Source organism: Berghia stephanieae, chromosome 12, assembly GCF_034508935.2.
Source record: "Berghia stephanieae isolate SIO BIC M18660-M18661 chromosome 12, UCSD_Bste_1.3, whole genome shotgun sequence".
NCBI lineage: Eukaryota > Metazoa > Mollusca > Gastropoda > Nudibranchia > Aeolidiidae > Berghia > Berghia stephanieae.
This window is the reverse complement of record NC_088371.1, coordinates 21,307,668-21,324,866: the sequence shown is the minus strand read 5'-3', so window position 1 is coordinate 21,324,866 and position 17,199 is coordinate 21,307,668. Positions and strand designations below refer to the sequence as shown.

Below are 17,199 nucleotides of genomic sequence, written 5' to 3'. Positions count from 1 at the left end.
CGTGAGGTTAATTGGTACGGAAATCATCCATTGGTATCACCCAATGCACGTCAAATCTACGTTCTGGGAATTGATATCGGCTGACCGCTGTTGACCCCGGTTACCTGTCGGGTGAGGTTACGTCGGCGCTCGGAACAGCGGGAAACTAAACGGTCAGATTTATAGTGCAGTTTAGACGCCGAGGTTATCAACCAGTACGAGAGGAGGATATTTAGTGCCAGTGAACAGACTAAAAATATGAAGAGATGTATGACAGTGTCAGACAATGAGGGAAAAAAAATCAGCCTGCCAGTAGGGATTGAACCTCAGACCTCTGGGTGGGGTCCTTTGGTCTCCCCATAGTGGGCAGGAGGTCACGCAGTGTCTTCTATCTCCTTGCATCTATTTTCCGAGTTGCTTTCTGTCTTTGTCTTGGAATGGGATTGCTTAGTTTTGTCTATAATACAAGATAAAATCATCCCAAACATTCAGCTTTCTTCAATTGGAGATCGAAGGGATGGCAATATTATGGGAGAATAAATAAAGAACAGTGAATTGCATTGACCACGACTCGGCTGGAAATGCATAATTTTAAAATGTAACCTAAATTAAACATATTATATCTACTTAATAGCTCTTGAATATCAAATTTTGATATATTTTTTTTCTTCTACAATTTCGAAATGCAAACAAAAGAGGACGTAAACATGATTTTATTATGAGCTTTAATGGCAAATTGATTACAATGATAGATTTGTAAAACTTAAATGATCATGAGAGAAGGTGAGATTATCAGGTTGATGACATGCAACAACTGTGGTATGTACAGTACTCTCTGAATTCTAGCATGCTCTTAGAAAAAAAATTTAGTTTTTTATATAGCGCAATATCCACTAAACATGCTCAAAGCATTTTACAAAGGTTCCCTGGCCAACAGCAACACTTAACATGTAGGATGAGACATGACGCCTATTAGGGAATATTACAATTGTTTCGGACAGAGACAACGCTGTTAACGGCCAGGTACTCATTTTACACCTGAGTACGGTGAGAGAATGTGAGTAAAGAGCCTTTTCCAAGGACTCAACTATGAGCCGAGCGAGGCTCGAACCCAGGACCTTCTGATCTGAAAGCGAGTGTCATCCCACTAGACCACATAGCCGCACAAAAAAAAAGACCCAAAAGATTTGCTAGAATCAAAGGGTGCTGAAATCTGATGCTCGTGGAAGGAATCCAATACATTCGGTCACCAAACTCCAGTGTGTCATATTGCAGAGCGTTTTGGAGATGGGCAAGCTAGAATCCAATGAGTACTGTAGTTGGTATGGTGATGGTGACAACAAACATCAAGTAGGGAGATCATCTTGGTCTTTCATTTTCTCCAATTTGGCGATCAGATCTGAAAATTAAAAAAAAAAAATTTAATTTCAGTATAATCGAAAACTTTATCTTAAGTCAGGATCCAGATAGTAGTGGGGCAATCGACTCAAATTAAAAAAAATAAACATCGAATTTGAGTAGAGGTGATAAAAAAGCTCAGAGGGAGGGGGGGGGGGGGCGGGTTTCAGCCCGAACCCATTTCCACTCAGTGATAATTGGGTGACTGCTCAGTAAGATTTGGTTGGCACAAATTATTTTGCGATTGACTGGTGTCATATTCCGATTGTGAAAAGCAATCGGTATTTAGTACTGTTAAATGGTAAAAAAATAAAATAAATAGGCATAGGATGGGCCTAATGGAAACTAAAATCCAAGACGAATTTCATTTCTGTTCCAGTTTAATTAAAACTAAATAAATGAATTGATGCTATGCATTGAAGTAAAATACTCACAACATCTACTCACCTAAACTTTTATGGTCTGATTGATATAACTCAGAAGGAACTTATCACACAAAAGACAGTCTAAAAACAATAAAAAAGAGCTGAATGACGTCAACTTCATTCCTTTAATGATTCTTCTTCAAAAAATAAAGATTGTGCGATGCAGTTTACATATCTACTTACCCTTGGCAGGTTTGAAGATTCCACCAGTAGGCTCAGCACACACAAAACACCTTTTGGTTTTCTTGTAATCCGACAGAGCACACTTTTCACAGAAATAGTGATTGCACCTGGTGAAAACAAAATGAAGAAAATGAAACCATAATATACACTCAAGTACAGTTTCCTCAAACCATGTTTTTTGTGTCCCGAGTAGTTTGAAGAACCCATGATCGAGTGTAGCCTCTATTTTTAACCAACACGTTAAAAAATCATTTAAAATTGGAGTTTTTATATAGTATAATATCACTCAACGTGATCAAAGCGCTGTACAAGGGATCTTTTGCCAACAGCAACACTTAACATGTAGGATGATATGTGATGCCTGTTACTATTAGGCAATATAACAATTTTTTTCAGAGACAACATTGTTAATGGCCAGGTACTCATATTACACTTGAGTATGGTGATAGAATGTGAGTAAATAGCCTTGTCCACGGATTAAACTATGCAATGTTCAGAGCAGGACTCGCAGCCAGGACCTTCCGATCCGAAGGTGAGTGTCAACGACTAGACCATATAGCCGCACAGGTTTGTAGATTCCACGAATAGGCTCAGCAGATGAAACAGCTTATCATCTACTTTTCAACTGCAGCAAGCTTCAATTATAATAATAATAATAATAATAATAATAATAATAATAATAATAATAATAATAATAATAATAATAATAATAATAATAATAGATCTTTATTGTCCATAAATATGGCAATTTGTCATTTAGTTACACTTGTTATATGATAACTATAACATTGACCAGATATTTCACTCCTACTTATTTTCTCTCTCTCTCTCTCTTCCTCTCTTTCTTTCATGCGTGTGATATACACAACATAAACATATTCATTTCATTTTCAATTCGTTACATTTGTGGCAATTCGACGAATTCTTTCAAAATCTTTCAAAAGTAACAAGGTTAGGTTGGAGAAAATTGCATTTAAAGGACAAGCGATTGATAACATACGCTCTCATATTATTTGAACTAAAGTGATTCTTAGCTGCTAGAAGCTGTGAACTGTAAAAAGTAATAAACAAAACAAAAATGAATATAACAACTATAATAAAAAAAAGGAAATAAATAAAATAAAAGCTGCTATATTCATTTTTTGTTCATTCCATATTTTAACCAATTTATTCCTAGGATTCTCTCACTAACCATATCATGACAGCCATATTTAACGCTGAAGCTTCTAATAATTAGACTTTTACTTCTTAAAACTGCCAAAATTAAAATGATTTAGAAAAGATTGGCCACAAATTAATAAAGTCAATAAGATTACTTTTATGAACATTTTGATCCAAAATAAATTAACTGCAGAGACCACGGCAATAGGCGATATGTGACTTGAACTTACTTGGTAACTACTGGGTCTTTGAAACTTTTCCGACAAATAAAACATTTAAAGGGGAGATCATCCTCATCACTGCTGATTTCATAATTCTCGTCATCTGCACAAGTATAATAAAATAGAAAAAAAAAACCCAGCATAAATTGATGATGTGTGGAAATTTTGTTCAAGCCATTTAAATTTACTTTATTGATGAAAATAAAATTCACGTAACTTGTCTTCTAACCTGGTAGTTGGTTTTGCTTGATGTGGGAGAAAATACTTTGAGTCAAGCAAGCATTCTCTCGAACAAGTAACAGTGAGCAATATCTGCCCTCCGTTTACCACTTCAAGAACCAAAATAAATTGGATTTATGAGTCTTACAAATCTATAGAACTACCGACCAAAACTTTAGTTTTGACTGGATTTTCATTGTCTCATGTTGAAAAATTATGATGATTCCAATTGAAAAATAAAATGATGTTTTGCCATTAAAAAACAACAACAAAAAACAAGCAAGAACAACAACAAAAAATTGGTGAAAAAAACAACAACCTAAACCTAAAATTGCAAAACAAAAATATAGACCATAATAAAAATGAACCCCCCCCCCCCCCCTCCCACAAATTATTTTCATCCAGATACAAAAGACCCTGCTTTCCCATCATTAATGGGTGAACATGGTGTTAGAAAAAACAAACTCTTCTGCACTCATGAAGTACACAAGTCCTTTTGTTTATAAGGCGAGTGCCCAAACAATGGAGCTATTGGGATCCCCATTGACTGCATGAAATGAAACAATCAATCTCACCTTTCAGTCCGTACGTCCCTTGTTCCATCTCTCTCTCCAGCTGCCATCCATGTTTGTAGTCAGATCTGTCGTGGAGAAACTTGCAAGAATCTGAAAAGTGAAAACAATTAAATAATCAAAATAGTATACTGTAAACGATAGAAGGTTTGGTGAAAACTAGGAATAATCTAGAAATAATAGTACTTGTTGGTAAATAATCTAAGTGCAATTTTTTTCTATCTCTGCTACTCTTGTTTCAAGCATTCGCCATCTTCAGGAAAGTGAAAGTCAAAGGAAATTGTTGTTGTTTTCTTATTTCCATTTGGCATTGTACATTTTCAGCTTCGCTGTTATTGGTGGTTCATAATTGTATAAAAGATGTCTGTTTCAGTCTGCATGAAGATGTAAGTTCGGTTCTTTTGTTGATTGTTGCCATGTTTGTAGAAGTTGATCAAGAATTCAATCATAATTGATACTTCAATGTTGAAAATCAAAATTATAGATATTTAACAACAACAAAAAATAAAAAATTAAAATTTGAGAAAAAATCTATTGGTTTTAGATATAGGAGAATTCAGGGAGACCTCATGAGGTTGGCTTGAATACTTCTGATTCATTTTCCTTTTCGAGTACTAAAAATTACCAGAGGAGACTGGTTTAAAATCTTTATTGACAGATACAAAACTAGCATAAGGTTAATAAAATAGATACAACGAAAAAAAAATAAATATACTAATAATAAAAAATAGGTTCTATAATTCCTACTCACCCCCGAATCCACAAAACCCAGTCTCTTTATAATCCTTGCAGATGTCCGGCTGGTAGTCCCATCTCACTGTGGACCGGATGTTTGTAGGAGCTCTCATTGGGCCAAATCTTGTGAAACAAAAGGGTAGGAGGTGTAAGGTGGAAGATACAAATCAAAGAAATGAAAAAGTAGCCCTTCAAAGCCATTTGGCTCATGGAGCTGGAGTTTATCCCAATTTTTATGGTGTGGAACGTACAATAGCAATTTCTCTCTACCCTTTGGATAGGATGCCGGTCTATCACAAAGTACTTTCTGCCAGATCTAACAGACCCAGCTACCTAATCACAGCTGGGTTGACAAAGGGACCAGAAAAAAAATTTCAACTGGATCGATCTTGGTCCCTTTCTGTGTGAAGTGAGTGCTCTACCAACTGAGCTATCAGGACCCCACTAGCCCCTATCGAAGAAATGAAATTAACTATTTAACAATATATCATTGGCATTAACTATACATTGATTTAGATACCAGAATCATGTAATTCTTCTTCTTACTGTTTTTTCTATTGTTATTGTTTTGTGACTTGTCACTGACTTTGTTACTTTGTTGTCGTTATAGTTTTTACTGATCGATGTTATTTGTTTTGTTGTTGCCAGTGTTGTTTTTTTTTTTGTTTTTTTAAATCTAGTCTTCAACATATTTATATTTAACAGGATAATAAATCTCTCTTCATCAATTGTATCTGGTTCAGTTCATTGCTCACAAATTTTAGCTGGCATAACAATCAAATAGTAATCATTGGGTAATAAAACACATATTACTTCGCTTAACTCGAATTTGGAAAAGTAACCATTGGGCAAAATACTTTACATGCATTACCCTACTTGACTCATGCATGAATGGATGAGTATTTGGCAATAAGAGGTAACAAAGGTTGCAAATGTTCTAGTCTGAACCCCCCCCTCCCCCCCCCCCCAAAAAAAAACCCAACAAAAACAAACAGGGTACTTGTATCGGCTGTAATGGAATAGCTGTTAAGCATCTAGCTCCTGGTTAAATTGTTATGATATAAACTTCATCGTTTATTTACCTGTTCTTACTGCTAGCAGCATTCCCGTGGACTGTATCTTTCTTCTTGTAATATTGATGGTAGTTGCTCTGTCCCTCGTACAGTTTAGAGTCTACCTGGCCAGCGTTTTTCTAAGAAATGAAGAAGAAAAAAATTACAGTGGGAAGCATTCTCTTCACTGTTTCATTATTATGATAGGGAGAGATGCCTAACTGGATAAGGTCTTGCATTAGGATTTCGATATGTAATAGACAACTGAAAGTTTGCACACGGCAGCAAGTTCAATTGGACTAAAACTAAACAACAAGAAGACCCAAGTCATGAGAATCAGCACTTAAAACAAAGATCCAGTGCACAATGATGGAAATCCTCTGGGAGATATTCAAGGATTCACTTACTTGGGCAGTAAACTGACAACGGACAGTGACTGTAACGAAGAGATCAAAACAAGGATTAGTAAGGCAAACCAGACATTTGCTTCCTTCAAACAAAATATGGAGAGCAACGAGATTGTATTCCAGTGCTAAAATCAAGATTTTTAAGAGTAATGTCCTGAGCATTTTATTCTATGAATCAGAATGTTGGAAGATCACATAAAGTATCATCCAGAAACTCGAGGTATTTCAAACCAAATGTTTACTACAAGTCATCAAGATTGTCTGGCCGAATGCAATTTCACAAATGAAGACCTGAGAGCTAGGGTGGAGGTGGAGTCTCTGGAGAGTCTTATTAAAAGGAGAAGCTGGCAATGGCTGGGGCATGTCAGTCGCAGACCTGAAGAAACATTGACAAGGAAGGCTCCGCAATGGACACCCCAAGGAAAGAGGAAGTGAGGTATCCCCAATGAGACCAGGAGATGTACCATGGAGAGGGACCTAAAACAGAGAGGCCTGTCTCTTGAAGTGGTCCTAAGAATAGCTGCTGACAGGACCAGGTGGAGATCCCTTGAATTGCCTCAAGTACCAGTAGGCCTGGAGAAGATTGTGTGAGTGAATGAGTGCATTTTGCTTTATTGTAGGCTAAAATTTATAAAACATTTTTTAATTTTATCTAAATTGGCAATTTTTTTCTCTTTCACTTCTTCACATACGTCATTTTGGCGGAGCCGCACAATATCTTATATTCTTACCTCCTGCGCTTCAAGAGCTCGTTCCACAACCGCTTGATTGTCTCTGTCATGGGCAGTGTCAATCTCTAATGTGGCTGATGCTGCACCCATGTCTCCTGGACCTTCCATTTTCTATCAATGAAATAATGAGAGATGACAATAATATGATGGTAGTTATAGTGGTAAAAGCCAGAAGTACAAGAGATTAAAATTTACTTGGACATTGATAAACTGTTACCTACTTTTGACTTATAATAATAATAACACTAATAAGCACATCTTTATAGAGCTACAATCCTCAAAGTAGTTAAAAAATAAACTTAGATATTATACCCATAATACAATCACACAATGAAACCAATATATATATATATATATATATATATATATATATATATATATATATATATATATATATATATATATATTATATATATATATATATATATATATATATATATATATATGTATATATATATATATATATATATATATATGAGCCAAGGTCAAAAGGTGCCCGCCTGATACCAGTGTTAAGAAAATTTGATTTTTACTTAATTATGGGCTGTTTTCATTGGGTTAATGCTTGTAATCAATTGATAATATGAAGAAGAGATAAAATGAGATAGCTCAACATACTCTGTTCAACAGAATATGAAAAAAAACAACTTGAAAGTGAAATTTGAATGCTGTTTGGCATGTGCTTAAAACGAGGTCAACGCATCACCTTTTTAGAAATCATGTAGAAATTAAATGTGATGTTTTAGCTCATGTGATTGAAGTTTGACTAATAGTATAAAGTCAAAATTTACGTTTAAACGCAATTGCAGTATATTACATATCTGATTAAGTTTCATATAGAGTTCTTAAAAAGTTGGTGTTGCTTGTGACATTTGGTGTCATCAAACACAGCACAATACTAAGACTCGACACGAAACTTTAAAGCTCATGTTTAATGTTTATAAAATGTTCTATTATGATAAAAAGCATAGATTTACTATCTGAACTCAAATCTTGGAGTAAAGGTATACCGTTGTGCCGATATTGAGGTTTATTGGTTTTGGTGTCATTTGTCACAAGCAACACGGCATGCGTGAACACGTGGAAGTTTGTTTCGTTAAATGGCGATTCGCAATTTTGATCCACCCTTTTTACCAATCTTTGAAGTGCAGCACTTTCATTTGCCTTTCCAGCGTGGCTCCAGGCAGAAAAGGTAAGTTGAACATTGGTGTCATCGCTATTTTACATTGTCACAAGCAACACTTGATATTGGATATTATAAAGTACCACCATAAAATTATGTTTTCAGCTGTTATTCTATTTGCAAATATGATATTATGACATCTCACATAAGACTGTGATTTTGACACAGTTAATTATTTCCTTGTAATTCTAATTTTTTATGTTTCAGGGTTGTGTCAAACAAGAAAAAGACAAAACTCAAACTTTTGACGAATCCAGATAAAAGAAGGGTTGTCAAGAAATTTGATTTGATTTACTATTAACACACTAAATTACTACAAACTAGCAGATTTGAGCAGTAGGGCGGATGTTACAGTATGGTTACATGAATTCATTACCATGGCTGATATTTATCTAGTGCTTGTGTGACTTCTGGTACTTTTTGTAACCATTGGTGTCATTGGTTAAAATGTCACAGGTGACACTTAAGTTTGAAGTTTCTAATGTATTTCTGTTTTCATGTTCTTCAAAGATTGAAATGTCATTGAATTACATTTAACAGGCTATATTACATGTGTTCAGTTGCTATTCTTGATTTATTGAGGCAAAATTGCGTTCTAGTGCCGATTTTGACCAAAGTAATAGCAACAATGGTATTACTAATTTCTAAGTATATTTCCAATTTGAAAGTATTTAGTTTCTTAAAACATTATTGAATTTCATTTTAGAGTAGGTTATTGCGATTTTTTGACTGAAAATAATGATATATTATGGACGAAAGTGTGATTTGGTGTTGCTTGTGACACAAGTAATGGTGTCACCGGTCTTATGTCACAAGTCACATTCAGATGCTCTATTTTCCATGTATATTTCTATTTTTGAAGTCTTTGGTTTCTGAAATATTATTAAATTCCATATTTAACTGTGGTTATTATACTGGTTTGACCGAAATTAATGATATATTGTCGAAATTGCAATTTGGTATTGCTTGTGACATAAGTAATGGTGTCAGCGGTCTAATGTCACAAGTGACACAATGTCACTAAATAAGATATGCTGTGGTCACATTATTTCCCAACATTTTATTCCAAAAGTTTCTGAAAATTGCTGGTAATAAGCATATGCAATATTGTTGTTGTTGTTAATGTACAAACATTTTTATAAAATAATATATTTGCATTCTATGTTGCTTGTGACCGATGACACCAAAAAGCAACATTTTCTCCAATAGTTGGTAATATTATTGTACTATGATTGTTGTTGATTGTGTCTTTTTGTCTATAACTTACTAAATAAAGTTTGATACTCAACAAAAATCATTTGGTTATTGAGTTTTTTTGTCTCATTTTGGTGTCACCGGTCACAGGTGACACCAGCAACCTAAAGGCATTGTTGACAATATTATGTTGCGTTAGACCTTAAAGTTATCTAAAGGGCCTTTGATTCAAGAAGTACAGGGTTTTTGCTACACATATAGAAACATGAATGGACTATTATGTCACTTTTATTTTGAGAAAAAAAATTGACACCTTTTGACCTTGGCTCATATATATATATATATATATATATATATATATATATATATATATATATATATATATATATATATATATATATATATATATATATATATATATATATATATATATATATATATATATAATATATATATATATATATATATATATATATATATATATATAATATATATATATATATTAAACAGTACTATATAAAAAAAGAATCAATAAAAAAAAAATTATATCATAATAACTTTATTAAGTAAGTCATATACTTCCTGAAAAAGAAACCAAGTAAATATTTAATTAAAAATGTGATGTTTAAAAAAATTGCTATAGAGCTTAAAAATCTTATAGACAGAAGAAGAAGAAGAAGAAGGAGAAGAAGAAGAAGAAGAAGAAGAAGAAGAAGAAGAAGAAGAAGAAGAAGAAGAAGAAGAAGAAGAAGAAGAAGAAGAAGAAGAAGAAGAAGAAGAAGAAGAAGAAGAAGAAGAAGAAGAAGAAGAAGAAGAAGAAGAAGAAGAAGAAGAAGAAGAAGAAAAGAAAAGGATTTTTTAAAATTCCAAGTCTTACAGCTGTCTTTGAGGACTGATACACTTGAGATACCCTAGTGACGTGGGTGTCGTCATCATCATCATCATCTGAATCACTATCACTTTGATCTTTCAATGATTTACTTGACTTCGATGATTTTGACTGCAAAAATTTAAAAACAATACATAAATGAAAAAGATCGTATTCAATCAATATTTTAAAAATTTGAAGGGAATAATCCAGGTACCATCGCCGCAAATTGAGTTAGGTTGAAGACTACACTGCGTGGCACAGAGTCAAAATTTGTATATATATATTTTATACGTTACTATGCAAAGACTACCACTGTGACATTTAGCTCTACCTAGAGCAATTATTTTTCAAACCCAGAAACCTGAAAGCTACAGCTTAAAGTTTCAAAGTCAATTAATTTTAAGTTTTATTCTTGGCGGTGAAGAAAATAAATGAATACAAACATGAAAATCTGTATAATTCACCATGCTCAATGCACCTCGTAATGCTTCACAAGCCAGCAATGTGAGACCAAATCTCCACTGTGTAAAATGTAAGATGTGAGGCATCCTCTTTGTTCTAGTAAAGATACATCTTTGGAATATCAATCACTGTGGTTAGCCAGATTAATAAGGAACACCAAACCCCAACCCACATATCAAGATCTCCAGTTCAAGATATCTAAACAACTTCACACACTCAGGGAGTAAAGTTAGTGAAACAGGAGGTACAAAAGAAGATATTAAAGCCAGAATAAGGAAAGCCCAGAAGACTTTTGCCACCTTGTCGCCCATATGGAAAACAATAGCTATCTCTAATGTAACTAAGCTTAGAATATTTGGCTCCAATGTGAAACCTGTTGTACTGTATGGATCTGAAACCTGGAGAGTCACAAACACCCTTATTCACAAAATTCAGACCTTCGTTAGCAAATGCCTCCACATGATATGGAAAATCAAATGGCAAGACCACATCTCCAACATAGATTTATGGAGGTCAAACCCAAAGCCTATCAACACCCAAATCAGGAGGAGGAAATGGAAATGGGTCGGTCACACAATTAAGAATCAACAAGACCAGGGAGCAACATCACCCACCAGTCCCTTGATTGGAACCCTTAAGGGACACGAAAGGCGGAACGCCCGAAACAGACATGAAGGCGCTCACTGTCAAACGAATTGAAAATGGCTGGCAACAAAAAAGATGGCCAAGGACAGAAGCCGATGGCAGATGCTTGTAGATGCCCTATGTTCCACAAGGAGCAAAGAGGATTAAGTCAAGTCTATAGACAGCCAGGTACCCATTCATACCTGAGTTTAGTGGGGCTAAGTGTGTAAAGCACCTTGCCCAGGGATACAACACTGGTGCCAGAATTGTCGTCATCCACCTGGCATCTGGACACTGATCACTCCCATTAGCTCTTCCTTTTGCTACTATTACAAAACACCGACTCCATATAGCTGTGCCACCAACACATAAAATTTAAACGAAGGTAAAAAAGAAAAAGTCTCAAGCCCTCAGTATCTAAAAATTATGGGTTCAAATCTTCGAGCTTTTAAACCTATAAAATTGGGATTTAAGTCAAGCTGGATCAAACAACAATTTTCTGAAAAGAACTATAAATATAAAGCTAATCATTTTCACAGAGAGAGCTGTCTCAGCGATGTGACTCAGGCTTCACTAAGGCCATCCTAAATAAAGCCTTATATAGCAGAGGTACTGTAAAATAGAGAAATCACCTCTTTCAAAGTTTAATTAGTCTAGTCAAATCTACACTATGGGACAGCGTGGCTCAGCGATTTGGTCTTTGCGCTGCAAATTTTTTAGCTAGGGAGAGGTGGCTTGCTGAAGGCCCCATAACATGACATGGTGGATTTTTAAAGTAGCTATCATTCAGGTACGAAACAGAGACCATACTGATATGGCAAGGCTAAGTTTTCTCAAAATTGTTTGCATGTCCCGAGGAAATTGAGGAAACAGTACTACAGAGTATATTAAAAACTAAGATCATCACAGTAAAAATATTATTTTTTTCTAATACCTATATAAACACATTTCCTGTGACTTACTGATTTGGAGAATATGCCTCGCGGTCTAGAGGATGGCAATTTCCTCACAGCCACAGTCCCATCATCAGATGAGTCATCACTGTTTGAAGAATCTTAAAAAAACACAATTGAGAAATGTCATTAAAATGAATTGCAATATATTGTCTTGATCACTTGCGGCAAAAAAAAACAACAAAAAAAACAAAAAAAAACAATTTTTTTCCCAAACCAGGCTCATATCAGATGAATTTGTAGTCAAAGGACTACAAACCGGACAGACCCTGTTTTAGGGGGTTCCCCATTTCTTTATTGAAAATATGTCTCTCCTCAAAGTGTTTAGAGATCATTCAAAAGGAGCAGAAACAAAAGGAGAAAAATCCAATCCATACCATTCAGCGAAGTAGCCAAGTCACTCTATTCCGCCTCCGAACAGGACACAATAGACTAAGAGGACATATGTTTACAAAGCTAGGTATTGGAACAACCCCTTATTGCCCATGTGGAACCGACCATGAAACCACTTTACATGTGCTTATGGATTGCCCATTATACAACGTGCAACGTTCGAACCACTGGGTCACCCCTACAACACTCAACACAAAGCTCTATGGTGAGGCTGAGGACCTAAAGCGGACCACAGACTTCATAGCAGATATCGGACTGCAGCCATAGATGTCCATCAGAGGAACGAAGAAGAAGAAGAAGAAGAAAAGGAGAAAAAAACAAAAAACTAAAAGATAATCTCGTTCATAAACAGCAATCATCAGTCAAACAATAAGAAAGAACAAAAGAAATAAAAAGAAAGAACAAAAATATTTCTTTAAAAAAAACCAAAGTTAAAAAAAAAAAAAAAAAACAGAAACAAACATAAAAAAAACTAAACTGATTGAAAAAATGTTTAGATTTAAAAACTTGCATATTATTGATGTCATTTGGCTGGAAAAACAAACAGACTGAAGTTGGCATCTTAGCACTGTTTACTTTCTTTTTGTTTTAAATATCACTTGCTATATTTACTGATTTGAGACAAATTACCACTGGCATTTTTCCAGATTATTTGGCTTTTATCCACGACTAGTTTGACATTTTGGACAAAACTTATTTGTCAAGCATCTGTGAATTATAATCCAGTGGCCAGTCTGTGGCTATTAAATGACGGGTCTATGTTTAATCACGAATGATTAAACACAGACGTGAATATGACTATGATGAAAACGGCAGTCGCCTAAAAAGTAAGCCTGGACCCGAGTGAAGTGAAGTTAAAGTGAAAGGTTGTTATTAGGTAGTCTGATTACGCCTATAGATAGAATGCACTTGGCCAAGGAGTTCACAACATTGCCATCCGGAAGTATAACGAACTAACACACAAACTCTGTGTAACCATGAACTCTTATAGTCTGGTTAATACAGTTTAGTGAGAACAACTCACAAACGCGGATGGCAAAAACAATAACAAAGTCCTGAGTGACGTCATCTGCATACTATCTATAGACAGGTACTGATTAGCTATTGGAAAAGTGAAGCGCTAATTTAGGTTAAAATTTGAATGACACAATTTCACATAATCACTGTTACATTATTTTTTTTTACAGTATCTGAACGGTTCAGGTATCATTTTAAAGAGCAGAGATCAAGCTTTCTTTTAATATGACTGATATCAATATATTCATATTATCTCAAAAAGTATAATTTTATAACATTTGCGTCATTTTAAAACTTGTGTACTTTTTTAAAAATTGAAAGAGCAAAAAAAAAAAAAAAAAAGAAAAGGCATCTAGATAATTCAATCATCTATGTCTATGTAAATTTCATCAAGATTGAAGGCAACACAGTATGTTTACTGTTGGCCACCAATGACCAACCCTCTTTTCTCCATGCTAAAGTCCCATTTCAATCCATAATCAGCCTCTCATCGAGAGGCTGTCCATTGGGGGAATTCCCAGTCATAGATTTTGATCGTATTGCAAAATAGTAAATTTTGAGTAGTAAAATCACCATAACTTTGGAATCGTTTATCCTAGATCTAACAGAAAAAAAAGGAAAAAAAAAAAAAAGAAAATTGAGCTTTTATATAGCGTAATATCCACTAAACATGCTCAAAGTGCTTTACAAAGAGTCCCTGGCCAACAGCAACACTTAAAATTTAGGATGGAACATGACGCCTGCCAGGCGATATTATAATATTTTTCGTACAGAGAAACGCTGTTAACGGCCAGGTACTCATTGTACACCTGAGTACGGTGCGAGAATATGAGTAAAGAGCCTTTTCTAAGGACTCAACTATGCCTATGCTCCATGCGAGGCTTGAACCCAGGACCATCCGATCCAAAAGCGAATGTCATACCACTAGCCCACATAGCCGCAATGAGGTTTTTAATAAAGGCATATCTTTCTATGTAAAAAGTAATTATTACTTTTTATTTAAAAAAATAATTCTGCTGTGATTATTGCCAGACATGTCTATAAATAACGATGAACGATTATACACAGACGCTTTTTTGAAACTCCACTCTTTTAAACATTTATCCACATTCCAGAATATGGAAACGTTCCTAATGCACATAGCAATAAGTAAAGTTAATAAAATACCAATAAAAGAATAAAATTACCCAACAATAAATCAGTCGATGGATAGTTACTATATATAGACAATATGCGTTGACATTCATATGGATGTTGTGGCTGAATGGGTAAGTCATCTGTCTTAGAAGACTTGTCGTAATTGAAGCTGTGTGTTCGAATCCTGGCTCTGCCCCCTTCTTACTTTTTTTTTGGTCTTCTTTCTTTTCAGAGTGTTGCAAATGATAAATGTTCCCCCCCCCCCCCCCCCCCCTTTCTTTTTCTTCTTTTACATCTTTTTCTCTCTCTCTTTTGGTCCCTTTCTATAGAATATTGCAATATTCATCTCCACTCCGATCTCAAAAAGTGCATACTAAAAATATAAATAAATAAAAATAAACAAACAAACAAAAACTCAGAGGACGATAAAATGGTCAGAGAGAAAAAAAAATATATTTGCATATATAAAATAAAATATCTTGCTCAGAAACAAAATAAATGAGGCAAAATAACGATAATCAGAGAAATAAAATAATTAATTGGAAAGGGAAAAAAAGGGAGTGAGCGGATTTGAACCAGTGCAACAAAAAGGAACAAAATGAAAGTGATTTGACCCACTGAGCTGTCTATCCACACCGACATCTGTGTAACTTAAAATTCATATATGTGCTACATAAATCTCCACTAATTTTGATTCATTGTTTTGATGGTTATTTTCAAATCTTACTCGGATATGTTGTTGGATCTAGAATTGTGGAAGTGTGATAATAAATTGTATTATTTTGTATGAGGAAGACAGAAAATATGTGGTTGGTTTGGGGGTAAACAATACCTGGGCCTAGGATTCGTCGGGGACTATCAATATCCCCCAAATTGTGATCAGAATGAATTGCCAGTTTGACGTTTTCAGTTCAAAGTGTCAAAAACTTACATTTCATTGATTCCATTTGCTTTTTTTTTAAAAGCTGGATTTGGCATTTAGGCACTATTTACTTTCATTATGTGTAAAATATCACTTGATATTTAACTGATTTGGGACACAAATTACCACTGGCAATTTTTCTGATTTATTTGATAATTTTCACGCCAAGTTTGGCACTTTGCATAATTATTTTTCTGCCAACTTGTCTGTGTATAATAAAAAATATGGCCTTTTCTTATTGCCAGACACAAGTTACCACGGGCATTTTTTCAGATTATTTTGTATTTTTCATGCCTAATTTGGCATTTTGCATAATTTTTTTTTCTGACAACTTGTCTGTCTATATAAAAAACCTGGCCTTTTCTTATTACCTGACACCGTCTGTGTATAATAATAATAAAAAAAAAAGCCTGGCCTTTTTATCTTGCCAGCTCAGACAGTGTCTGGCAATAATCGGTCATCGTTATTGAGGGACATATGTCTGCTGGCAAAACCCACAGTCACAGCCAAAAATATCAAAGGCTACCTCTATTCTCCCCCCCCCCCCCCCCCCCCCCCCCCCCGGCCGATTGGATTACCGAAAAAAACGTCGACGCCGGCTTTTTGCGATTTGGATTTGATTGGTTTTGTTGTTTTTAATTGTGCAACTTGTGACAAGAAACTTAACAAATTACTGCATTACAACCTTTGGATTAAACATACAACAATTGTGGACTACTTTTTATACTTCTATTATGAAGACTAGACCTCTAGCATCCCGGGGGTGAGAGTGAGGAGAATAGTCACTTCGAATATCAAAACCTTATTATTACCATTATGTTCAGCTGATTTTGTGCCTCTGATGTTTCTTTTTCTTTTCACACTTTTGAAAGAAAATTCATTCTTCTCAGAGTCGCTCATTTGTTATTATCTATAATCAAATTGATTAATACAACGCTAGGACGCAGGGAAGAAACGATTGATTGATCAACAAACGAGAAGCGTTCAAGTTTCGTTTTCACTTTGCATCCAAGGTTTGTCTCGTTTCTACAGAATAGCTGAAAACTACGTTCAGATTTTATAAATAATTTTAAAATTGTGAAAAGGGTTGCCAGTTTGGCATTTTAAATGCCAGATTCCAAAAATCTGGCATTTTTGAAAACCGTTTGGCATTAGAAAAATCATTTGGCATTTGGCATTTTCATTTGGCATTTTCTTTTCTTGTATATTATACTTCAAATGACACCTTTTCTTAATTATTTCATTACCCCACCAGGAAATTTAGTATAATTCAAAAAAAAAGAAAAGAAAACACGCAAGCCACCAGGATATGATAGTAAATTGTCTATCAAAAGTGAGTAGTTTTCTTAGTGGGGTGGGA

General features: G+C 34.7%; 1 protein-coding gene across 1 annotated transcript; it reads right to left on the bottom strand.

The window, feature by feature from the left end:
* Positions 1-687: 687 nt before the first annotated feature.
* LOC144958126 (E3 ubiquitin-protein ligase RNF113A-like) lies at positions 688-16,869 on the bottom strand. The gene is made up of 10 exons (XM_078889861.1): positions 16,652-16,869; positions 12,380-12,471; positions 10,338-10,460; positions 7,084-7,194; positions 5,976-6,085; positions 4,910-5,016; positions 4,162-4,251; positions 3,377-3,470; positions 1,986-2,092; positions 688-1,378 (listed from the first exon to the last, which is right to left on the bottom strand). The coding sequence occupies exons 1-10, from the start codon at positions 16,737-16,739 to the stop codon at positions 1,326-1,328; spliced, it is 975 nt and encodes a 324-aa protein (XP_078745987.1). The 5' UTR covers positions 16,740-16,869; the 3' UTR covers positions 688-1,325.
* Between the last annotated feature and the right edge of the window lie 330 nt (positions 16,870-17,199).

What these genes read in the sequence shown, in the direction of transcription:
- LOC144958126 (XM_078889861.1), bottom strand. Translation starts at nt 16,739, where the DNA reads ATGAGCGACTCTGAGAAGAATGAATTTTCTTTCAAAAGTGTGAAAAGA. An exon ending in GAGGCATATTCTCCAAATCA is followed by an intron (nt 10,461 to 12,379) that starts GTAAGTCACAGG and finishes AAATTTTTGCAG; the next exon opens with TCAAAATCATCGAAGTCAAG. An exon ending in TGGGTTTTGTGGATTCGGGG is followed by an intron (nt 4,252 to 4,909) that starts GTGAGTAGGAAT and finishes TTCACTTTTCAG; the next exon opens with ATTCTTGCAAGTTTCTCCAC.